Below are 25,961 nucleotides of genomic sequence, written 5' to 3'. Positions count from 1 at the left end.
AAAGCTGCTTACTGACTGATAAACTGCTACCATCAAACCACATTTATTACAGTCTTAAAAGGCCGATCATAAATCTGACTTGGATAAAACTGACTTTAGCCATATGTTGAAGTGGAGTGAGCTATCAGAGTCATGATAAATCTGGCTTACCTGTCTTCTGTGCCCCAATGACACGAGCAAGAAATCCAGCTTTAGGTATCAAAAAAAAAAAAAAAGTTGACTAAAATAGGGGGATTACACTCCTTGAAAAGTAAGAGCAAACCCTATAGATTTCCTGAAAGTCGACAACTTGATAACTGCAGCTGCCTTAACTGTTGACAACCAAAAGATTTATAAAAATGAATCAAAACCAATATTGTGCCAAAAACTCCATTCCAAGGAGAGGTTTACACACAAACAATGTAAAAATAAGGCTACTTTCACACTGGCGTTTCTGGGTCCGCTTGTGAGATCCGTTTCAGGGCTCTCACAAGCACCCCAAAACGGATCAGCCCCAATGCATTCTGAATGGATAAGGATTCATTCAGAATGTATCAGTTTGGCTGCGTTTTTTAGACGGTCACTAAAACGCAGCTTACAGCGTTTTGGTGACCGTCTGACTATGCGGAGCCAAACAGATCAGTTTTTCACTGATACAATAGGAAACGGATCAGTCCCCCATTGACTTTCAATGTAAGTCAAGACGGATCAGTTTTGACTTAGATTTTTTTTTTTTTTATGAATAATGCAAACGGATCCGTTATGAACGGATACAAGCGTTTGCATTATTGGTGCGGATCCGTCTGCGCAGATACAAGACTGATCCGCACCAAACACAAGTGTGAAAGTAGCCTAATATTAATAACAAGTAGGGATCGACCGATTATCGGTTTTACCGATATTATCGGCCGATATTGAGGACTTTGACCGCTATCGATATCTGCATCTATTTTGCCGATATTCCGATAACGTATGGGGAACACAGATCGCGCTGCTGACAGCGCTCTCCGTGTTCCCTCAGCAGCACAGGGGAGAAGGAAGCAGTGTCTCCCTCCCCCCTGTGATGCTGCTGCTGCTGCCACCAATGAAGAGACAGATAAGAGAGGGGAGGAGCTAAGGCCAGTGCGCTACCAATGATGTTAACTTACTCATTCATTCAAATTGAACAGGAGGCGGGAGCTGGCTGCAGAATCACATAGCCGTCTCCTGACCTCTATGAGCTGTAGCTGCGATCCGCGGTAGTTAACCCCTCAGGTGCCGCAGATCGCAGCTACCGCTCATAGAGGTCGGGAGCCGGCTATGTGACGGCTATGTGATTCTGCAGCCAGCTCCCATCTCCTGTACATGAATAAATGAGAGATTTAGCTTCATTGGTGGCCCTGTGCGTCCCCCCAATATTAATCATTGGTGGCGCAGTGTGCCCCCCACCCCAGTATTAAACACATTGGTGGCGCAGTGCGCCCCCCCAGTATTAATCATTGGTGGCAGTGGCCACAGGGTCCTCTCTCCCCTCCTCCGATCGGAGCCCCAGCAGTGTAAGCCTGGGGCTCCCATCGGTTACCATGGCAGCCAGGACGCTATTGAAGCCCTGGCTGCCATGGTAAGCTCCATGCTGCTGTGTGCACAAAGCACAGAGCAGCAGGGACAGTGTGAGATCCTATTCACCCTGACAGAGATCTATCAGGGTGAATAGGACAAGGGTTCTAGTCCCTAAGGGGGCTAAAAGTTAGTTAAAAAAAATAAATAAAAAAAATTAAATTATTAAGTATAAATTAAAAAAGATTAACAAAAAAAAATACCTACACAATAAACATTCATTTTCAGCAGGTGTAGGAATTATTATTATTTTTTTTCAAAAATGAAAATTCACAGAATATCGGTATAAATTATCGGTCTGAAAGTTCACAAATTATCGGTATCGGTCCTAAAAAAAATAAAAAATCTCAATATCGGTCGATCCCTAACCACAAGTGTAAAAATCTAGAAGAGCATGCTCTCAAAATCAGAGGTATTATTATTTTCAATTTTAGCGACACCATTTTGGTGTACATATCACTTATTAATCAACTTCTATTATTGCTAAATGGGAAGTAAAGCAGTTCTGCCATTGTTCTTTGCATTTTAAATACACAACGTTCACCGTGCAATACAATTAGCATGTAACTTTTATTGTACGGGTCAGTATTATGATGGTGATACCAAATAAGCATATTTTAATTTTATTTTTTCTAGTTTAGCACGATAATAGCATGCTTAACGCACAGACATTTTAGGGATGACGTGAGAGGACAAGTCGCTTCCTCCTCCTCCCTCTGTCCTGCCCTTGCATCGCTTTATCGCTTGTTGCGATCGGCTCTGTGACACCTATGCTTCGGGCCTGCGTGTGAGCAGGGATCGGCGTGTGTAAAAGCCGGCGTCCCTGCTGTTGGACTGTGGTCACACTTCAGCGCCAGCCTGCTCTTCTCTGCTCCACACTCAGCTGCTGCTGCGGCTTAAGCCACTGTCTTCCTACCTTTCCTACCCTCTGTTCCCTCGTCCCTGCCCTTTCCCTTTTGCCCTCTGGTGCCACCTGCTCCTGCTCTCCGGTTGCGGTCATGATCTCCTGCCTGCCTTGCTGGAGGTGTGACCTCTCCCCACGTGGAAGCTGTGGCATTGATCTGACAGCCGCCCAAGGACTTTGCTGTCATCCTGTATTAATACCGAGAAAGAAAGAAAAAGGAAAGAAAGGAAGAGAGAGAAAATAAATAAAACACAAGGATCAAGAAAGACCAGAAAACAAAATCCAGGGACTTGTGATCCTCTGTACTTGAAGACTCTGGTGAGATCTACCCACATAGTTTCTTTTTTCTTTTAATTTTTGTGGGGAAAATGGCACCAAAGCAAATTCGGCGCTCTACAGACCTCTCTAAAATAGGGCAAAAACCTGCAGATACTCAAAAAATTTATCAAAATTTGAAATCCCCTAGTGTAAGTACAAGAACTGCACAAAAAAGGAAGCAAGATGCAAATTCGAAAAAAAAAAATGCTATTGGCAGTTAATGATCATTTTCAGGAGGATGAGGGAGAGAGGGTGGATGAACTTGAGAACCCTACAATGGAGAAAGTTCCATTAGAAGAGATTTTAGTCACTGTTAAAAATAACGGAAAATTGGTACAAGACCTCTGCTTCCTTCTGACCTCTCACCCAGCCTAGGAATACTGTGAAGGAAGTGACTGGCAGTGCTGGGGGTAAACAAGCAAAGAGAAATGCAGGAGGACCCAGAGGAGGGTCAGCATGTGGGACATCACTGCTGATAAAAGTAAATACAGGGCTGGTACTTTACTGCCGCTAGCTGTGGGAGCAAACTTCCAAAGACATCACAGAGGGGAGGGCACATTAGGCAGTGAGCTGCTACCTGATTGGAGGAAGCGGCTGCTCACTCTCCTCTCCCTCCTTCGAGCCCAACCCGCTGATATTAGCGCTAAGCATAGTGCAAAATGTAAATATGTAATGGCCCTGGGGCATTTGGGGTGGCAATTGACACTGGGCCCGGGGCTGCCAACCCAAACGCCCTATTATAATCCGCCATTGCCAGGTTTTTATCTCTCTACTGTTACTAATGCAGCATTCAGTCCGGAAAGGGGGCGGAGCCATACAGCCTGGCCTGGCCCCCTAACCTCACGGTTTGGGGTTGTTTAAGTGCTTATAGTGATAGCGATGTATCATATTTTTTTGAAAGATTGTTTTGTGAATCTACTAATAAAATTATATAAATAAATAAAAAAGCATGCTTAACGCAAAATCATTTGTTTATGTCGTTGCATTCCAGGAGTCAGAACTTATTCATTTTTCCCTCTACGTATTTTTGCGGGACAAGATGTGGTTTCATTGGTGCCATTTTGGAGTACATGGGACTTACTACCATTTATTTTTTGGGGCAGTGTAAATAACATGTTATCTTTATTATACAGGTTGTGGCGAACACATTGTGATACAATAGATGGTGGGGTTTTACCATTTTTACAAATAAAACCACTTTTTTAATGGAAAAAATGGTTTACTTTTGTTTACATAAATAGACTTTATTAAAAGTTAACGTATTTTCTGCTTTATAAGACGCACTTTTTTCCCGCAAAGTGGCAATTTTATTTATTTTTGATCTGATGTCTGATATGGCAGTTTGATATGTGGTCTGATGGAAAAAAAAATAAAGATAATTTCAGACTTTCCTGCTTTAAAACCTAGGTACGTCTTATAATCCAGTATGTCTTATGAAGCAGAAATACCGGTAGTCATTTTTATTTTATTATACTCTCACTAAGGGACATTGCTTTTATAATACATTGGTATAACTTGTATAGAGCTGCATTACAGTCTATGACTGTAACAGTGACATAGTGTAGGAGACATACAGTATGGCGGGCCTAGGGACCTTTTTTAGACCCCAGGATGCCATGGCAACACATTGGCTTCCTGATATTCTGTTTGCAGGGGGGAGGTTGGGATGGTGACAGGGAATCTCTGTGTAACCACCTAGATGCTACAGACGCTACTGAGCTCAGCATCTAAGGAGTTAAGCAGCTGGCATCAAAGTAATCTCCTACCCGTCTGTTACAGCGGGAGCTTGGCTACAGTCAGTGCTGGGCTCCCACTGCGATCCAAAGTGCTGTATCAGTGCAGCCTGTGCATGGTCTCTGCAGGCCCTGCAACCAGAGCCTTTGGCTACGCTGATACAGTTCAAGAAAAATTGATTATTCGATTTTTTTTAATTTTTTTTTAAGTTGTTAGGCACTAAAAGGGCAAATTAATCAAATTAATTTGATTAATCGCCCAGCCCTAGTCAGGGGCCATGTAATATTAATAAATGTGTTAAATATATACTGTACACTGCAAACAGCTGCTATGCTACCAAAATCTTTATTTTTCTAAGCGAGCAAAGCATACCATGTATAAAAATACAACCTAATAATTACAGTGAAACCTCCCTACAAGGCCACCCCTTTGGCAACATAGGATCATAGACAATAATTTACAATCTACTGGCCAGATAGCACATAGCAGACGAAGGTTTAACCTGCATTTGTCACTCCTAGGAGAGGGGTCACTGACTGCAAGACACCCTGAGGACCGACTTCTTTTCTCTTATGCCACACTGAGGAATTGCAGCAATGTACAGTAAAATACATGAACATGGGGGTCTTCAAAATACCACCCACACAGAAATATGAGCTGCTGCTGATATTGAAGTCCGCACCATACTCATTTTTTTTTAAATTGTTTTACTGAAAAGAAGGTGAAGTCAACCATTCAACAAACTTGTATTAAGACATACGAGAAAAACATACATAGAAATGTGAGTAACCATGTCCAACAGAAGTAATCAGTAATGTTACAGTCAAAACAGAGGTGGTAATCAAATCAAAGTAAGCCAACACCAATCAGGGAAAACTACACTGAATGAGAATATGAACAATGCAAATAATACTGGAACCAAGGGACCGAGTAGAGATTCTTGTTGAGAAATACAATCAGCATATACAATATCTGGATCCTCCCTTCCCCAATGCCGTAGTCTCCACTGAGGGCTTTTCCGCACAGATATGGCCACATTATAGTCAATGCAGCTGAACAGGAAAATCAGTGGCCACACCCGGTAGGGAACTGGGCGGAAACGGGGAGCGAAGGAGGGCAAGTACTATGTAAAAGAGCTTTCCTCCACAGGTTAGTGACAGCTGCTAATTAGACAAAATGCCCAGAGAACCCCTTTAGGCCTCTTTTCCACGAATGTATGCATTCCATTCCGTGCATTGGGGGCCCCAATTTGCGGTCCCCAATGCACGGTCAACGTCTGTGGGGCGGCCAGGACGGATCCAGACCCATTCACTTAAATTAGTCCGTGATCCGTCTGTTCCGCAAAGTGATAGAACAAGTTCTATCTTTTTGCAAAACAGAACCCCACAGAATCACTCCGTAGTGCTTCCATTCCATAGCACATCTCCGGATTTGAGGACCCATGCAAGTGAATGGGTCCGCATCCGTGATGCGGAATGCACACAGCCGGTGCCCCATGTATTGTGGACCCTCCGTATGCAGGACGCAATACGGCCACGGGGGACACGCGGTTGTGTGCAAGAGGCCCTAAGCAAAACATGCATCCATGAAGTAGTATAAGTTGTTAAGGAAGAGCTAATCCACAATCCCCATATTGGAGCTAGCTTATTGGGACAATTCCTTTAAAAGTCCATTAAAAGCGGACACTGATGCCTTTCTAAGAAACGGACGTTAACATGGGCCCCTTCGATTGTATGGGGTCTGTCGGTCAGTAACAACGGACAAGATAGAAAGTGTTCTATTTTTTGATGTCCGTTATTCACTGACCATCAAAAAAAACTGCTGTGTGAATAACCCCCTAGACTACCACTGTTCTTAAAACGAACGCGTAATGGCTGTCACAGGTCCGTTTTTCACTGTTGTGTGAATGTGGGGGATTTCCACATAGCTAGTAGCTGGCCTGTACCAAAGGAGCGCTATACACTTCCCTTCTATGAATCTTTATTTTAAAAATATTTTCATATAATGTGACCAGGCGACCTCGGATGCAGACCTAAGAAGGACATGGTACCAACAGTGCCAGAAGATTGGACAAGATCTTCCAAAATCTGGCCATCGAAGGACATGACCACAGCATGTGCGAAAAGTCTGTGTCAGGATAACGAAACCTAGCACAGTTAGTAGACGCGGCCCTGCCCATTCAGAGCATACAAATCAGAGTTAAAAGGACATTCATCATGGTCTTGAAATATTCTCTTTGGAACTGCAGAATGTTGTAGTGAGTAAAGGCTTTTAGGTAAGATAACTTAAAGAGAACCTGTCACCACAAAATACAATGCAATCTGCAGGCAGCAGGATATAGTGCAGACAGATATATTTGTGGGAAAAGATTCAGTAAAACTTGCAATTTATACATTTATAGCTCTGCCTTTTCTAAGTTTAAGGGGTTGTCCGCTTTTGTTATATTGATGACCGGGGGGGGAGGGGTCATCAATATAGCAAAAGAGGACAACCCCCTTTAAGTGTCTTAAAATGTATAAATTAAAAGTTTTAATAAAAAAATTTCCCACAAAAATATACATCGATCTGCTCAGCTCCTCCTGCTCTATAACCTGCTGCACAAATTGCTCTGAATTTTGTGGGACTAGTGTGCTTTAACCAAGTTCACCGGAATTAAAGTGATCCGTTATAACAGATATGTCACTAAATACATTGAAAGTCAATGCATGCTCCTAAAAACACGGATCCGTCACCATTAGCTTACATTGTTTTCAGTGCCGGATCCGTTTTTATGACTGGGCACAAAACTGCAGCTTACTAAATACCGGAAAACAACAATGCAAGTGTGAAAGTAGCCTTAACTACCTTTAGACCGGAAATAAGGGTTGAGACATCCCCCCTCCCATGTATGTACACAGATTTATTCCTATTCATCCAGATTAGTCTTTAAAGTTGTTAATAATGCAGGCGGCTTGTGGTAGAGAAATATGGGAACCATATCATCGGCGTACAATCTAAAGCCTCATTCACTCGTCAGTGTTCTACGGACGTATGCGGTACGTTTTCTCCATGGACAGCACACGTCCCCTTTCACTTTAATGTGTGTATTCACACATCAGTGTTCTAGTACGGTCCGTAGGTGAGTGTTTTTAGCACGGATGCATGCTCTATTTGGTCCTTGTTCACGGATCCATCACGCCCATTATAGTTTATGGGTCCGTGAAACACGGATAGCACACAGACAGCAAAAAATTGACTCACAGACCATGAACCTTCACGGACAGCTCAACAGATGCATCATTAACTACCTTCTCACGGATTTGAGCACGGATATGTGAATGAGGCTCAACTCTGTCCTCCTGGGAACTATGCTCATTGTTGCACAGAAATCTTGTGGATTTTCAGTGACTTTAACCCTTTAAATGCACAGGGTAAAATCTGGAACACGTCGGGTCAATAAAAGGTGGCGTACTTACCCATTTAACTGTATGATGGGCTCATCCTCCACATGCTCGGCACATGGCGCACTCTCCCTCTTCTTTTTTTTGACGGTTATCTCTCGTGAAGTTTCCGATGCAGGTTCTATACTTTTGCTGCCCTCTGGAGCTCTACATTTCTTATGCTTTATTTTACCCTCCTTTATTTCATGACTGTTCAATGTCCGTGTCTCCAAGTGAGACAGAACACTTTCTGTCCTGCCTTCCTTTTCCAAAGATTTCCTTTTCTTCTTCTTTTTCTTCTTTACGATATTACTTTCCTCGCCGATTCCACTGTCCCCATTGCAGCTTATGTAATGAGCTCCCAACTGGTATTTGTCTTTTGCATTTGAGGACCTTGTACCCAGGGTTTCAGTGCTTTGGAAGGATATGGTCAGCGAGGATGTACTATCTGTAGAAAGGCTGACAGGGTGGCTGAGTGGAGGGCCGTGTTGGGATGATTCGACACTGTGCTTTGTATGTTTAACATGTAATTTGATAGATTTCTGCTTGGAAGTATTGCTACAAGTCCCAGGAACACTGTCTGCAGCTTGAAGTGATTTCCTGGAAGACAAGAAAGGTTTTAGATGTCGTTACCCAGCAAGCAGCTTCGGTGAATACACAGAACAATAACTTATGGCTATGACCCTATGGACCACAGCCTCTATCGGCTAGATCTCTTTGCTTTTACATGAGCAAAATATAGAGGTGATGCAGTGTATATGTCTACTAGAAGGGTGACAAAGAAATACTGGAAGTATTAAGACTACCATTAAAATTCTGTACTGGTTTGGTCTATCCCTTCATCTTTTGTTATCAATACAGATATACAATTGTCATGGGGCCATGACAGTGTCAATATTTTATATCGTACCTGATGTGTTAGGTGACTGTTCTCAAGCAGAGAGTAAGTCAGAGCTGAGACTATCTGAAATGTTATAGATAGATATACAGTACAGACCAAAAGTTTGGACACACCTTCTCATTCAAAGAGTTTTCTTTATTTTCATGACTATGAAAATTGTAGATTCACACTGAAGGCATCAAAACTATGAATTAACACATAACAAAAAAGTGTGAAACGACTGAAAATATGTCTCATTCTAGGTTCTTCAAAGTAGCCACCTTTTGCTTTGATTACTGCTTTGCAAACTCTTGACATTCTCTTTCTGAGCTTCAAGAGGTAGTCACCTGAAATGGTCTTCCAACAGTCTTGAAGGAGTTCCCAGAGATGCTTAGCACTTGTTGGCCCTTTTGCCTTCACTCTGCGGTCCAGCTCACCCCAAACCATCTCGATTGGGTTCAGGTCCGCTGACTGTGGAGGCCAGATCATCTGGCGCAGCACCCCATCACTCTCCTTCATGGTCAAATAGCCCTTACACAGCCTGGAGGTGTGTTTGGGGTCATTGTCCTTTTGAAAAATAAATCATGGTCCAACTAAACGCAAACCGGATGGAATAGCATGCCGCTGCAAGATGCGGTGGTAGCCATGCTGGTTCAGTATGCCTTCAATTTTGAATAAATCCCCAACAGTGTCACCAGCAAAGCACCCCCCACACCATCACACCTCCTCCTCCAGGCTTCACGGTGGGAACCAGGCATGTAGAGTCCATCCGTTCACCTTTTCTGCGTCGCACAAAGACACGGTTGGTTGGAACCAAAGATCTCAAATTTGGACTCATCAGACCAAAGCACAGATTTCCACTGGTCTAATGTCCATTCCCTGTGTTCTTTAGCCCAAACAAGTGTCTTCTCCTTATTGCCTGTCCTTAGCAGTGGTTTCCTAGCAGATATTCTACCATGAAGGCCTGATTCACACAGTCTCCTCTTAACAGTTGTTCTAGAGATGTGTCTGCTGCTAGAACTCTGGGTGGCATTGACCTGGTCTCTTTCTGAGGCTGGTGACTCGGATGAACTTATCCTCCGCAGCAGAGGCGACTCTTGGTCTTCCTTTCCTAGGGCGGTCCGCATGTGAGCCAGTTTCTTTGTAGCGCTTGATGGTTTTTGTGACTGCACTTGGGCACACTTTCAAAGTTTTCCCAATTTTTCGGACTGACTGACCTTAAATTCTTAAAGTAATGATGGCCACTCGTTTTTCTTTACTTAGCTGCTTTTTTCTTGCCATAATACAAATTCGAACAGTCTATTTAGTAGGACTATCAGCTGTTTATCCACCTGACTTCTCCACAACGCAACTGATGGTCCCAACCCCATTTATAAGGCAAGGAATCCCACTTATTAAACCTGACAGGGCACACCTGTGAAGTGAAAACCATTTCAGATGACTACCTCTTGAAGCTCATCAAGAGAATGCCAAGAGTGTGTTAAAGATGGGTGAATTTTATTCTATATTTTGTAAATCTAGGATTGTAATGAGTTAACTTTTTCTACTTCCAAGTGCCCACCCACCCCCCTCTTTGTTTCAAGACTGGAAAGGAGAGAGAGGGGGGCAAAGAGCTGTGCTGTGGGAAGTGTCTGATTTCTCATCTTTTACATGTGTTCCATAGAGTGTCAGGCATTGCCTTATGCATGAACAGGTGGAATGCGTAAGCCAATCATATGGCTTGATGATATGTATATATTATTCACTGCCTATAGAGAAGCACCTCTTTAAAGTGTCACATATGACGTAGGCAGTATTCTTGTTAGAATAAACTCCATTACAAAATGGCGATGGTAACCAGATGTTTACATTAGTTCACATTCCAAAGTGGTACTCACTGCGCAGATGTTGAAGTGTTATCTCTGTTTCTCTTATCACTTTTTCCTTTTTGACCAATGAAACAATGTTTTAGCCTCAGAGAGGACTGCCCTCTTCTGAAGATTCATAAACGCTTAGTCCATGTAATAAAGTTAGAGATTGCTTTGACCAACTTCTGTGTCAGTGTCCAGTCTCTCAGCCACGCGTGGATATTAACCCCTGGGGGGGGTACATTGATCAGGAACACCAGAGTGTATCTAAAATGCCCTAATTTAGGGTGGTTTTAACAAGTGTGCAAAGCAGTAATCAAAGCAAAAAGTGGCTACTTTGAAGAACCTAGAATATGACATATTTTCAGTTGTTTCACACTTTTTTGTTATGTATATAATTCCACATGTGTTAATTCATAGTTTTGATGCCTTCAGTGTGAATCTACAATTTTCATAGTCATGAAAATAAAGAAAACTCTTTGAATGAGAAGGTGTGTCCAAACTTTTGGTCTGTACTGTGTAATTTATATATTATTTTTTTTTTCTTGTTCCTTACCTCTCCCTAGCTCATCGTTCGCATCATGCTCCCTCATTTTCCCTCTCTAAGGCCTTATTCCCACTTCAATGTTTGGTCAGTGATTTCCATCAGTGATTCGTGAGCCAAAACCAGGTGCGGCTCTAAACACAGAACAGGTGCAGATCTTTCCCTTAGATCTGATGTCTGTGCAGGCTACACTTCTGGTTTTAGCTCACAAATCACTTACCAAACACTGACGTGTGAATGAGGCCTAAAGAATTCTATGGGCAGCAGCTGTAATCTGATCCCTCAGTCAAGCTATTAATCCATCTAATCTCTGCCTCACTAAACATGGATTTCATCAGTGAATTCAGTGTGAATTATCAGTGCATGTGACAGTGTGAAGTGTCAAAAGAGGCATTTTTATGTATTAAGATATACATCAAATTTTCTTGTCACCTGTATAAGGGTCCATTCACACATCCATAGTGTATTGCAGATCAACAATACACCCGGCCAGCACCCCCACAGAACTGCCTATTCTTGTCCACAACTGCGGACAAGAATAGGACATGTTCTATTTTTTTCCCAGACTGGAAGATCGGGGGCGCACTCCGGAAATGTTGATAGCATATAGCACACTTTGTGCTGTCCGCATCCATTCCTGCCCCATAGAGAATGAATGGGTCCACACCTGTTCCGCAATTTGCAGAACGGATGCGGACCCATTCTACAGACGTGTGAATGGACCCTTATTGATTTATGGGGAAAAAAATAAAAACGAGATTTTTGTATAACTTACCAGTAAAATCTCTTTCTCGCTCTTTCCTTGGGGGGACACAGAAGACCTTGGGTATAGCTCATCTCCATAGGAGGCGTGACACTAAGTGAAAACTGTTAAGCCCCTCCTCCACAGCTATACCCTCAGCCTGGAGAGAGAGACTGCCAGATGCGTGTCCAAGTAGTGAGAAAAGGCAAAGTCCAACAAGTGCAAACAACAAGCCAACTACCCAACGGGTAAACAAAACTCGGAAACCGTGCAGAAAAAAAACCAATGAATGGGTGGGTGCTGTGTCCCCCAAGGAAAGAGCGAGAAAGAGATTTTACTGGTAAGTTATACAAAAATCTCATTTTCTCGCCCAATTTCCTTGGGGGACACAGAAGACCTTGGGACGTTCAAAAGCAGTCCAAGAGGGGAGGGACCACAGCACCAAGGCGAAGCACCCGAAGGCAGCAAGGAAATGCCGCCTGCAAAACCAGGCGGCCCAAGGCAGCAGCCGCCGAAGCCAGAGTACGCACTCTGGAGAACCTGGTAAGGAGTGCAAGGAAGACCGTGGCCACCCTGCACAATGGCATGGCCGAAGCCCAATGCCTCCGGCTGCGGAGGCACCAACCGCTCTGGTGAAATGAACGGTGACACCAAAAACAAACCCCTGACTTTGATGCAGCAACCTCAGCAACAGCCATTTGGTTAAAGCGGAGGAAAGCACCCAGGAGCCGTCAACCTTAGCGCGGACCTCCCGGAACACAAGAGACCGAGCGTCGACAAGAGTCGGAGAAGTCCAAGCAAAAAAACCGCAGACACTGCAAGTAACAGAGTCCCAGTCGCAGGACCAGGCCAGACTGGAGAAGACAGAATCATGGGAAGAGAAAGGCCGAGTGGGGGAATGCCCAGCTTCCTAAAGAACCCCAGGTAAGATCCGAAATCAGACAACAGAACCTGGACGAAGCACGGCCGGGAGCGAACACTAGCGTGCTCGCTGGACTCGTCTGGGCAGGCGGGAGGAAACCCAATGCGAGCAGGCGCAGATCAGTGGCACGGGCAAAAAGGTTGGTAAAACTGGTCTTGTCGGCCCCCGAGCAACGCCGTCCCGTATCCACACGGAGTGGGGGAGCAGAAGGACAAACGGAAGGAACCGAAAGCGACCCGGCCAGCATCCAACAGACGCCAGGACAAGGCAGGCTAAAGTCCCTGTCATTATACACCACAGGAAGGTGTTCTACAGTCCCGGTGTGGGGACTTGAAGGGTAATCTTGACAGAAGAAGTAGTCCCGCCAGGTTACCGAGAAGGTAAGTCCAAGCAGGACCATTGCCCAGAATGGAAAAAATAATCTGCACCCAGCGGGAGGACAGAATGCAGCAACCCGGGAAACAGGCACACAGCTAGTACCGCCAGTGTGAACAATGGAGACAGTATGAGGCCATAAGGAACACCGGAACCATCCATATGAACAACCATGTTCTCCCCAGAGGGGAGGGCAGCGAAGGAACAGCCCCTGAAGCCTGGCCGGGGCAGAAGCCACATCGGAGTAAAACTGTCCCAGCGGAAGCCAAAACAGAGCAGTCGAGAAAAAACAGTAGAGAAGACGGATGACACCCTCCAACCGAAAGGAGGAGTGGGCAACAGGGAAGCCATAGGACCGCTCAAAAGCAGAACTCCGCTACTCCGAGATGTCCGGCTCACCAATTCGCAGAAGGCGAATACCCTAATGAACCGAAAGTGGAGGTCCCTGGGACCTGGGTAATCGAGCACCCAAGAGAAGTTGGGCGACCTGCTCGAAAAGAGCGGCTAGAACCCGGTAGCAAAACAAACTGAAGCACGGAGAGTGCAACAGGAAGAACTCATACCAAAACGCATCCAAGAAGAGGAATGGCAATAGGCGAGGGAACCGCAATCCCGCCAGAGCCAACGTAGACTTCGAGGGACGCTGGAGAAAGCACTCTCGACCATGTGACCGCTTGCGCTGGGAAGCAATGCCACAGGGGAACTAATGAGTACGCATCTAGGAACCACGAACACTCCCCAGGCGGAAGGGCCAACGAACATGGTGGACACCGTCACAACGGAAACACAATATACCCTCCGAACAGAGAATGGATACCACCCAGCTCGCTGCAGTAGAGAGCAAATAGAGCCCGACCAGGTCAGGTGAACAGAAAGATCTCTTCAGAGAAGAGTGCCAGGCTGGCGGCAATCATCGTATCCCAAGAGAAAAACGGTATGTCGCAGGAAGAATGGAGGCATACGTACAAGCAGCCCCGTAAGCAGTGAGAAAGCCAACCCACCTACGGAGGGAGAAGGCATACACGGCCCAACAACGCACAGAGTGCACAAGAGCGTCCGCCCACTGCAAAATAGTCACTCAGCGAAGAGGGCCAGCCACAGAGTCCCACAGAATCCACGGAAGTGCAAAGTGCAACTGGAAGGGGGGGATATACACAAGACTAGTATGGCATGCGATGGAACGCAAGCAGTCCGCCCAGAAGAGAGGGAAATGTACTTGGCAAAAATTGCAGACAGCAAGCGTGCAAAGCCCGCCCCACAAGGGGGTGATGCCCAAGACCAGTACCTACTTCAGAGAAGTAGGACATACCATATCCCGCCCAGAAGAGGGCCATGCACATGGCCACACAGCATCCAGCAGGACGTCCACCTAGTGAAATGGGGACATGCACAGGGTTATCCTAGCATTAAGTGAGTGCAATAATCCACCAAACACCGAATTTCGTGAGAGTACAACTACTCCGCCAATGAATGGGGACAAGTACAGGTCCAGCACAGCATATACAAGGACAGTTGTGAGTCCTGTGAGCATACAAAATTCCACCCATGGAATGAGGGGTGGTCACGCACAAGGCCAGCACCGTATCCAATGGGAGTGCAAGTACTCCACCCATCTTAGAGGCCAGCAACGTATCTGGTGAGAGTGCAGTATGCTGCCCAGAAGGGGGAGCCCTGCCCATGGCCAGTATTGCAACCAGGGAGAATGCGAGCACCCCGCCATGGATGGGGGTCATGCACCTGGCCAGCAGCATACTGGCGAGAGAACAAACACAGCCAGTGAGAGTGTGTGTATGTTGCCTGAGGAAAGGAGACCTGCCCATGGCCGTCAGCGAATCCAGTAAGAGCGCCGTACACCGCCCACGGAAGGGGGAACATGTATATGGCCGGCAGCGGATTCAGTGAGTAGCAAGCACCCCACCATGAAAGGGGGTCATGCACACGGCCAGCAACTTACCGGCGAGAGAACGACTCCAGTCAGTGAGGGTGTATGCATGGCGCCTGAGGGAAGAAGGCATGCCCAAGGCCGGCGGCGAATCCAATGAGAATGCAGCATACCGCCTATGGAAGGGGGTTATGCACATGGCCGGCAGCAAATCCAGTGAGAGTGCAGAATTTCGCCTACGGAAAGTGCTTTCTGGCCGGCAACGAATCCAGTGTGAGTGCAGCTTTTCCCTATGGAAGGAGGCCGTGCACATGCCCAGCACCATAACCGATGAAGTGCAGTATTCCGCCTATGGAAGGGGGTCATGCACAAGACCGGCAGCGAATCCAGCGAGTGCAGCATTCCGCCTATGGAAGGGGGTCATGCACATGGCCGGCATCAAATCCAGAGTGTGCAGCGTTTCGCCTATGGAAGGGGATCACGCACATGGCCGGCAGCGAATCCAGTGAAAATGCAGCGTTCCCCTATGGGAGGGGGTCGTGCACCAGACCAGCACCGTATCTGGTGAGAGTGCAGATTCCATCTATGGAAGGCGGACATGCACAAGACCGGCAACGAATCCAGTGAGTGCAGCATTCCGCCTATGGAAGGGGGTTGTGCACATGGCCTGCAGCGAATCCAGTGAGTGCAGCGTTCTTGTGCACATGGCCAGCACCGTATTCGGTGAGATTGCAGTATTCCACCTAAGCAGGGGGTCATGCACCAGGCAAGCCCGCAGCCCGAGAGAGTGCAGTATCCCAAGAAGGGAAACATGCACCAGCCGGGGAGTGCGACACCATGCCGCTTATGGAAGGAGCATGCATACAGCAGCACTACTGAGATAAGGCTGCAGCGTCTCATGCACATGGCCGCGCACCAGAAATCCGTTAGTTATCCATTTTATTTAATTCTAAATAAAACAGCCTCTCTGAGGCAGAAAGAGGGGCCACCATACCGGTGCCCAGCATCTTAGAGAAGTAGTTAACAGGGCCCATCGGGAGCCGCCGGTACCCGAAGGGTTAACAGACATCCGACCTGGGGAGGGGGGAGGAGGCGGCGCCGATCCCCTGGGGGCGGGGAACCTCCAGGCGGGAAGAATTCGCGCCTGGAGAAGTTCCCGCCCCCTCCAACAGAGGCCGGAAGTTTGCGGCCTAGTAGGCCGTGAAGCCGGGGCCTAAAATTTTTTGCGGCACCCGGCTGACCGGGGCCGCACAGGAAACCGGAGTAGACTGCCTGTGCATACCGGCCGCGGAGGCCACCCCGCGGACCGGAGAGTCAGGGAGCCCGGGTGGAGCGACGGAATGCGGCCCAGTAGGCCCGAAGCCTGGGCCAAAATTTGCGGCGCCCGGCCGACCGAGTCTACCACGCAGGCCAGAACAGTCGGGGGCCGAAGGAGCGCCGGAGGTGCGGCCCAGCAGGCCGGGAAGGAGCGCCGTAGGTGCGGCCCAGCAGGAAGCCTGCAAAATTTACCGCACCGCCGTCAGGAACGGGCCCCCGGCCCAGAGCAGCGCATCGGTAAGGGGATGGGGGGACCCTGAGACCGGGTGCCTGTGCAGATGAGAGTACAGCGTTCCCAGGAGGGACGCTGATAGGTGAAGGGAGGCGATGTGGCTGCCTATTTGCAGCATTCTGCAGCTAGCGTGGGGGCTGCAATGTCCCATGAAGGCCAGGAAGGGAGGAGAGGGAGCAGGGAGTAGAATGTCGCCCTGCAGCACCCCAGGGGCCAGCCTAGGTTCAGTAGTGACAGAAGGGTCCAGAGGCCCAGTATGGGGGCCAGGCACGCAGGAGACCATTGGGTGGGGGGTGGGGGACGTAGGGCTGGAGAAGCCACTCTCTTACCACAGCCGTCTTCACCCTCGGTCCATTCCAGCAGGGTCGCCCCTTCAGCTACTGGCACCGTAGTGGCAGGACGCTGGAAGAGGGACTTGGTGTGCGGGCGACCCTTGCGCTGGCGGGATGTAGGGGAGCTGGGCTGCCCTGATCCACCTTGCCTTCTGTGGGGGAGGCAGCAGTGCGGGTGACCGGCACTGGCGCAGCTCAACCCCGGGAGAAACAGAGAGGTCAAGTGCGTCTCTGTTGTCCCTGATGATCTGGAACAAAAAGAAAAGAAAAAAAAAAAGAAAGAAAAAAATTTAAACAAGGAGAAAACAGCCCTGCAGTAGCAGGGAGTGTCTTGCCTCCTTGGACACTAAGCAAAAACTGGCAGTCTCTCTCTCCAGGCTGAGGGTATAGCTGTGGAGGAGGGGCTTAACAGTTTTCACTTAGTGTCACGCCTCCTAGGGAGATGAGCTATACCCAAGGTCTTCTGTGTCCCCCAAGGAAATTGGGCGAGAAAAATACTCTTCACTTTAATTTTTATTAATCCCACTGGCTCCCTAAATCTTCAGAGATCCAGGATTATTTTGGGCTCCAGTACAGACAATTTGTGTAATTCCTATGAATTTCCACCATGTCCAATGACAGTTGTGTCAGAGGTTTCCCATATCACTAAGATATGCAACTTAGACTCATTAAGTAGAAAAATGTAGATGCTGCAAATCTGAGGAAATAGCCAACTTACTGCACTATTAAAATTTTGTTAATGGGGTTGTGCCACGATATTAATTTATCTTCGATCCACAGGATGGGGGACCGATTGCTGGGACCCCTTCCATTCACAAGAATGAGGGCTTTGGGTCCCGAGTCAAGGATGCACTCAATTTATTCTCTGTGGGACTAATTGGTGCGAGTCCTAGTGGTCAGACCTCCAACCAATCAGATACTTATCCCCTATGCCGTGGTAAGTTAATATGGTGAGACAACCTCTTTAATATCAAAGAATCCTAAGTAAAAAATTAACAGCGTTATGCATGTATGACTGCACCTGCGTGATCTTGAAAGTGATGAGCATGATGTGGGCTTTCTCCTTTCTGTGATATCTATTCCCACACGAGGCCGCTTCACTTACCGATGCGTATGTAGCAGCTTGATTGTGGTGGGACCAGGGGAAACAGAGATGGGATGAGTGGAGCCAGCAGTGATGGAGTGGGGAGGAAGGGAGCGGGCGTCATTTCTGCTTCCCTTCTGCGGCATGCTGCCCTGTAGTTATCGACATAAATAAAATCTTGGTGGTGTAAAGAAAAAAGGGAGGTTTGAGGCAAATTAAAACAAATGAAAAAGAAGGGGGAAAAATAGAGATTTTATATATACTTAAGCCACATAAATAAATATGAAATATGCGAGTACAGGGATGAGTAAAAAGGATATAGGATGAGAGAAAGGATACCGACAGGTTCAAATGGTAGAGCACAGCAAAAACAAGAGACATAGTTTATGGGATAATAAAAGATTAGGAAAAAAAACAAAAAACAGAACATGACATAAAAAGGATCTGTCACCTCTCCTGACACGTCTGCTTTAGTAAATGCTCATATTCTCCATCAAATTGTTCTGGAGCATCTTTTCTTAGGACTCCGTGTTCTGCCGTTCCTCTGTTATTCTTCCTGATTATATATGAATAAATTGACAAACGGGTGTTACCATTCCCCTTGTCAGAGGGCTGTGTCCCTACACAGTGGACCACTGTAACCACAGTGCAAGACTGTGTAGGGAACACACCCCAACAAGTAAGACCCAGTTGTCAATTTATTCATAAATGTCTAGGACCGGGATCAACAGATTTTCCTAAATATATTTGTCACTATTTAACAAGAATGTAACAATTATATAATGTATATGTGCTTAAAGTGTTTGTGTCATATACTTTAGAGTAAAAAGTGGTTTAATTTTCATCAATTACTCTAGCTCCCATTCCTCCTTGGATAATTTTTTTTTTTTTATTAACCTCATTTGCAGTTTTCTCTTATCCCCATGTTTGAATCCTACTTCCTGGTTTATCATGCAACTGCCTTAGGCGAGATGTTTCCTGACATCAGCAGTTCATGTGACACTATATTATAAGTGTGCTTCCTACATCGTACATTATAAGGCACCAATGCAGGAAATAACCAGCAACAACTGAAAATCCAGCTGAGGATCAGGCTACCCAGTATCCAGTGTTGCCAGATACGATCGTGTACCGCGGGATCCCCACTGACATAAATGCCAGGTTTCATTCGGACAAGGTCTCTGTCCGGACGACAGCCAGCATTTATGCCGAAACAGCCCGTGGGATCAGGCTACTGGATTTACAGCGCTATTGTAAAAAAAAAAAGGATAACATTTATAAATGCAAATCAAGTAGTGTCACTGTAATTACGAGCCTATCGCTGCTGCAGCTCCTTTAGGCACATAATGTCAGGGTCTCTAATGTGACAAGATCTAAGAGATTGACTGCACGTGATGTGATCTGACAGCCTCTTTTGGTTTCACGTGTTTCGGTATTGTTGCTGGTAATGACCACACCTCTTGTCTCAGGTGTAGCTTAGTGGTCATTCCTACTCTCCTATTTAATCTGGCTTCACCCATCATACTAAGCGGTTGATAGCTTCAGTTTAGTATTGGAAGCGCTGTTGTGTGGTCCTCTTCTGAGTTCCTGCTCGTCCATTTACTTCACAAGTTAAGTGTCACTTTGCTTTTATATTTTGTTGTTTTCAGTCTGTCCCCTTTTGCTTCTAGGCTTCAGGGAGACGCCTGTTCTTTCTTAGGTCTCATGCACACGTCCGTGCCGTTTTTTGAGGTCCGCAAAAAACCGAAGCCACTCGTGTTGCCTTCTGCAATTTGTGGAACAGAAGCCGGCAATATAAATGCCTATTCTTGTCCGCAAAGCGCGGACAAGGATAGGACGTTATTTTTTTCTTAGCGGGGCCGCGGAACGGAGCCACGGATGCGGACAGCACATGGAGTGCTGTGCGCATCTTTTGCGGCCCCGTTGAAGTGAATTGGTCCGCATCCAAGCCGCTGATGCGGACCCAAACAACGGTCGTGTGCATGATGCCTTATTGGAAGGAACAGATAGTATCAAGCCCTGACACTATTCCTGGGCAAGTCAGGGTCATAGGTTCCAGTGTATGAACATTACTACCCTCAAGGTCTGTTCATACGGATAGGAGTCAGGGCTAGGATTAGGGTTTCTATAGAAGGTGTACGTTTCCCTTTCCCTAGCTTTGAGGCCTAGTTCCTTTTCCCTTCCCTCCTGTTGTCGGTGTGGTGTTCCCTCCCACATCACTAACGCGACACATAAATGCTGCAGCCGTGACTATGAAGTTCCTACCTTTTTATCATTTTATGCAGCTATATGCCCCTTTGGTGCTACTGCTAATCTGTGCAGCTAGTACAGTTTCTAGGTACAATCAGTCTCCTTCTCCCTATGGCAGCTGACAATATAGTCCCTTATTTTCCTGCAGGCATCCCTGAGAAGCAATTTCAATTGGCTGCTCTGCAGTGAATAGAGGATTACTATGTGGAGACCTGGCTGTGGGGAGAGTGTCTGAACAGGTGTGTCCACCAGCACTCAGTTCATTAGGTGGTAGTGCACGCTGATAACACTCTGAACATCAGGATCGTACATTTAAAACAGGGCAGTGGGTTGTAATTTTGGCCCCAGCCACCACGTCCATCTTCATTAATCAGCAAATTTAGGCATTAATGTGTGACTGTACAACATGTAAGTTCTTAGTGACTATCTGCTTCACAAACTCACCTTTTTAGCTGAGAGGGCTAGTTTTTTGGCCGGTGGTGGCGACATTGTAGTTAAAGCCTCGCATACACTAGCCAGCGTGGGCGACTTTGATTTCATACTACTGCTTGTCCCAGGCTGTTCGGCTTCCATTGTTGGAGAGCAGCATGGAGAGGTCATATTGCCAGATGTCGGGGAGCTCTGCGTTGAAGATTGACCATTCATGCGAGATTCCTGTTGCTTTCCGTTTTCCATGTCTTCTTGCTTTATCTTATCACTACTTTCCGGGGTTTCAACATTCCTGGCTTTGGCGACGGAAGATGACAGAGCCTCATTATCCCAGTTTGTCTTAGAATCATCTTGCATCACCGCTTCATTAGGGGGGCATGCGGCATGAGAAGCCTTTAACTTGGCATGAAGGGGTTTTTTCATTCTACTCAACGGATCGTCCAAAAGACAAGGGGCATATGATGTTTTACAGCCGAGCTTAGGAGAAGGGCCTGCGCTAAGAGGCCGCGTACGGTGAACTCCATTATGGTCCTTGCTGCATGGTAAAATGTGTGTCTGACTGACTGGGATCCCAATATCTTCCCCTTTTTGTGGCTTCTTCTCATGTAACCCCTCGGGTTTCTGGAAACAGATAAGATTTCTGTGCATAAAATGTTACAAGACAATGCAGTAAAACCCATTCCTGACCTTCTGCATCAGTATCTATAGTGCTGAGCCTCAATAACAGAGCTCAACTGCAGTAGCTGCTGGGCCTTAGCAACCCAGAAACTGCTCTGCCGTGCAGTCAGGATGCTGTATTCCAGGGTTCAGCAACCTTCGGCACTCCAGCTGTTGTAAAACTACAATTCCCAGCATGCTCCATTCATTTCTGAGAGCGTTCTGAAAAGAGCAGAGCAGGCATGCATGCTGGAAGTTGTAGATTCAGAACAGCTGGAGTGCCGGAGGTTGCCTACCCCTGCTGTATTCTAGCTGGAACTGTGGCTAATAAGTCAGACCCAGTCACAGGTCGAATCATCAATCAATGCCACTCCTAAAATGTCCTTTACAGCCTTAGGGCTAGTTCACACGGCGGATTTTGCCGTGTATTCTGTAGAAGAAATCGCCGTAGTTTCTGCAGCAGTTTTTCAGTTTGTATGCCGCCGACCTGCTCACAGTTTAGCACCAGTGAATGTTGTTAAATGACGTGCGGACAACTGTGCAGGTTCCAGCAGCATCTGTCTGGACACCACTCCCAAAAAGGCCATGTCCATTCTCAGTGCGGTTGTGACTATAAACTGCGATTACATGCGGCCTCCCTTTGAGAACAATCGGAGGCAGATTTGGCGTGGCATCCGCTCCAGATTTGCACGTCTGGGGCATTATGGGAACACCATGCCTAAAATAAATAAATGCAAATAAAAAAAAACTCCACCAACAGAAATAATCTCTGAAGGAATCACCTTCCCAATAAGAGGGGAGTACAGACTGCCATTGGACTGGGTCTTCTTTAATGTAGGAGGGACAGAGCTGGGGCGAGGCATTTGCGTTTGTGACACTTTACAGACAGAAGCATCAAAACTCTTCTTGGACTCTGGAACCCTGCAGAAACAGGAGAAAATGGAAACAAAGGAAATGTGAAGGCGAGAGAAGCGGACATTGAGAAGAGAAGGGTGAGGACAGGAGATTCCCATTCTTGTAATTGTGGGGGTCCCAGTTGGATAAACCCCAATCTTACAGTTAACCCACCCCTATTCAGTGGATAGAATATAAACTAGTAACAAGGATACTGAGGAGAGGTCGTCAATATCCCAGAAAACCACTTTAATTATTATTATAATTTTTTATTTATTTTTTCGATGAAGAAAAAACCTACCTCAAGTAAAAGAGAACATAAGCCTGCTGATTCAACACAACCTTGATGTTACTGGCGTGAACAAGCGAGTCGTTCATCTGATACCACTGTCCATTACTAGCCTGCAGAAGAAATGGTCAAAACATTACTGCTATCAAATTTTGATAAATGCATTTTATTAGCTCATTTGTCTAAACAAATTTACTGGAACCCAATACATACGGCGCCGATCATTTCTAATCAGGCTTCATGTATTGCTGCTTGTACTGAAGCACTTTGGATGGATTCAAGATATTAAATAGATGGAAATATATTTTTCAACTATTTTGCATTTTCAGAAAAGACTAAAGAGACAGCTACTGGTCACGCGATCCAGGTTGGCTGAGTAGCGGCGATCCCATGGAAATGAATAAGATGCACAAGTTGCAAAAAAAATCCAGCAGATCCAATTGATGTAGGAAGCCTTATGGGCAATGTTCCCTGGAAAAAGTTATGCAAACTCGCTACCCAGAAGAAAGAAAACGGTCTCTCTAGTGCCACCTGTAGATAGCACCCATGTAAGTCAATGCCCATCCCATTAAAGAGCCCTAAAACAGGATCCAGATAGTGTAAGGAGACTTATAGACAGTGCTCCTTGAGAAAACGTATGCAAATGAACCCTTCTGGAAGGGTGACTTGTAAGACCAGACTGGAAGCCTGCAGGGCATTCATATTACAACAGAGCTCTGATCATTAAGAGATTTTATCAAATGGATCAAACTTTTAGACCCATTTATTTATATACACATGCACAGTGTTAGAGAAGGAGGTTATCTTCATTACAACAACCCCTCGGTAGAACCGCCAGCAAGCACACTAGTTGGTTGCCCTCAGACAGACGATACTAACCTTTACATAACAATAGTAGTGTCCAGCATGGCAACTGTAACCAGAATGCACAAGAACAGCATAGAGTGCGTACATGACAGGGTCTCCATTAGTCTGGGACATGTATGGACGGATATTTAAAAATTCCGGGTATCCGACATCCTACAAGGGAAACAGGTAATGATTAGTGAGAAGGTCTCCATTATTAGCTGAACCCTACGCTATCGGAAAATACGCACACATTTCAGTTTCTCACCTTTGTTATTTTGCCGCCACTGAAGTTGGCAAATCTTTTCAGGGACAGAGTGAGAACATTTGAGGTTCGATGAACACTGAATCGTTTGGTGGCAGGAACTTTTTTCTTACATCTTGAAAAAAAGAGTAAAAGAATAACAGATATAAACCATAAATAAGAGGAACTGTAAGCAGGCAATCACTGCACAACTCAGTGTCGAAGATAATGTATTGGCAGAATACAACCTGATGCTTAAAGGGGTTGTCTCATCATAGACAATGGGGGAATATCGCTAGGATATGCCCCAATTGTCTTATAGGTGCGGGTGCCACCGCTGAGACCAGCACCTATATCGAGAACGGAGCCCCGCAAGGTGGTGGCTGGAGGACTCCGGTCCGGCCACCACCAAGCTGGCTCCCCATAGAAGTGAATGGGAGCGTACCGCGCATGCAGAGCCCCCGCTCCTATTCATTTCAATGGTGCTGACGGAAATAGTCGAGCCAGCACTCCTGCTATTTTTGGTTGCCCCATAGAAAATGAATGGAGGGCGGTTGCACATGCGCAGTGCACCCTCCTTCACTTGCGGGGCTCCTATTCTCGATATAGGCGCGGATCCAAGCGGTGGGATCCGCACCTATAAGACAATGGGAGCATATCCTAGTGATATGCTCCCATTGTCCATGATAAGACAAACCCTTTAAACGAGTTGGTCCCACAATATGAACTTACAATTGGTATTCCAATCTGAGACAACAGGGACATATCACTAGGATATGCCCCCATTGTCTGATAAGTGCAGGTCCCACCTCTGGGACCTGTACCAATACTGAGAACGGATCCCCGAAAGTTATAGAGGGCGCACTGGCAATGCGCAGCCGCCCCCCATTCATTTCTACGTGGCTACCGAAAATAGCTGGCTATTTCCGTCGGCCCCATAGAAATGAATGTGAGCAGTGGCCACTCAAGCGCGGTGTGCTCCCATTCACTACTACAGGGTCCTCCAGCCACCAACTTCCCCGCTCTGTTCTCGGTGTAGATGTGGGTCATAACAGACAATGGTGGGAAAACCTAGCGATATGCCCCTATTGTCTGAGATTGGAAAATCCCTTTAATCACTTATCCACAGGACAGGAGATAAGTATCTGATCAGTGGGAGTCTGACCACTGGGCCACCAGTGATCACAAGAATAGGGCTCCCAGATCAAAGGGAGCAACTGTTGTGCATGTGTGACGTTGCTCCAGTCATTCTATGGGACTGTTGGAGATAGCAGAGTGCTGTAGGATCCACCATTCACACAGCTCGCCACCTCGCCCTCCCTGCACAATGACACTCCCATTGGAGTTAATAAATCATATCTACTTTCCAAGTTCCTAAGGTCACTGTAGCTGCTGTAAAGCATATCTTTTCATTTACTATTTGATTTTCTTTTTATTCTGCTTTGCTTATTTCATCTATTGATTGTTTCTCCCGATTGTAAAGTGGTGGAGGTAGTGTTCAGCCAGACAAGATTATTGCATATAACTAAAGCTTCCAGCCAATACTTTACAAACACATATACATGGAACTCTTACTTTGCACACATGTAGGCGTTTTCTCCACTTAAAACATCTGATCTTACAAACTGCTCCAGTGCGCGAATTATGTTTGCCGAGTGCTGTCAAGACAACCAAATCATAGGTTAAAAAAATAAAAAGGCAGCATAAAATAGAAAACAAGCATGTTCTGCCAAACTGAATGTGCGTGTCATGAGGGTAGGCTGATTAAATGGAATGGTCAGTTTTCTAACTCTACAGCCAGGGACTTGCTTCAGTGGTCATATATGCCAGTGTCTGGACATCACAAGCAGTAAACAATGGGGGGCTGAGCATCCTTGTGAGAAGAGCTGAGGCAGAGCAGAGAGAGCCTTTTAGCTCACTGCTTTAAAGTAACCCGTCCAGCTGTATGATTAGGATGGGTATTCTGTGCGGTAATAGGGCAGTGGCTATTTTATTTCCTGTTAATTGCCCCCACTAGAGAAAACAAGCCATTTTACACTATCAACGCTATTTGGGAATTTGTTTATAATACAGTAATTTTTAGTTTTTTTCAGTAATTTTATTAATTCCCCCCCAAAAAAAACTTTTAAAGTTTAAAGGGAACCGTTTTCCTTCCCTCACCTGTCACCACAATGCCTTATACTGTAGTCAGGGAATAGGTTCATGAACATATCCACATGCAGATTATCTGTGCTGAGTCAGTGTC

General features: G+C 46.1%; 1 protein-coding gene across 1 annotated transcript in view; it reads right to left on the bottom strand.

The window, feature by feature from the left end:
- USP36 (ubiquitin specific peptidase 36) overlaps positions 1-25,961 on the bottom strand; it is a 58,709-nt gene that overhangs the window by 8,473 nt on the left and 24,275 nt on the right. Inside the window, exons 8-15 of the mRNA XM_044297870.1 lie at positions 25,292-25,374; positions 23,741-23,852; positions 23,506-23,646; positions 22,639-22,739; positions 22,226-22,364; positions 20,802-21,407; positions 18,129-18,259; positions 7,987-8,550 (exon numbers count right to left, since the gene is read on the bottom strand). Coding sequence (XP_044153805.1) covers positions 7,987-8,550; positions 18,129-18,259; positions 20,802-21,407; positions 22,226-22,364; positions 22,639-22,739; positions 23,506-23,646; positions 23,741-23,852; positions 25,292-25,374 — 1,877 coding nt within the window. The remainder of the gene's footprint in view (positions 1-7,986; positions 8,551-18,128; positions 18,260-20,801; positions 21,408-22,225; positions 22,365-22,638; positions 22,740-23,505; positions 23,647-23,740; positions 23,853-25,291; positions 25,375-25,961) is intronic.

This window comes from Bufo gargarizans, chromosome 6, assembly GCF_014858855.1.
Source record: "Bufo gargarizans isolate SCDJY-AF-19 chromosome 6, ASM1485885v1, whole genome shotgun sequence".
Taxonomy (NCBI): domain Eukaryota; kingdom Metazoa; phylum Chordata; class Amphibia; order Anura; family Bufonidae; genus Bufo; species Bufo gargarizans.
The sequence above is the reverse complement of the archived record's forward strand: the minus strand, read 5'-3'. Positions and strand labels throughout refer to the sequence as shown.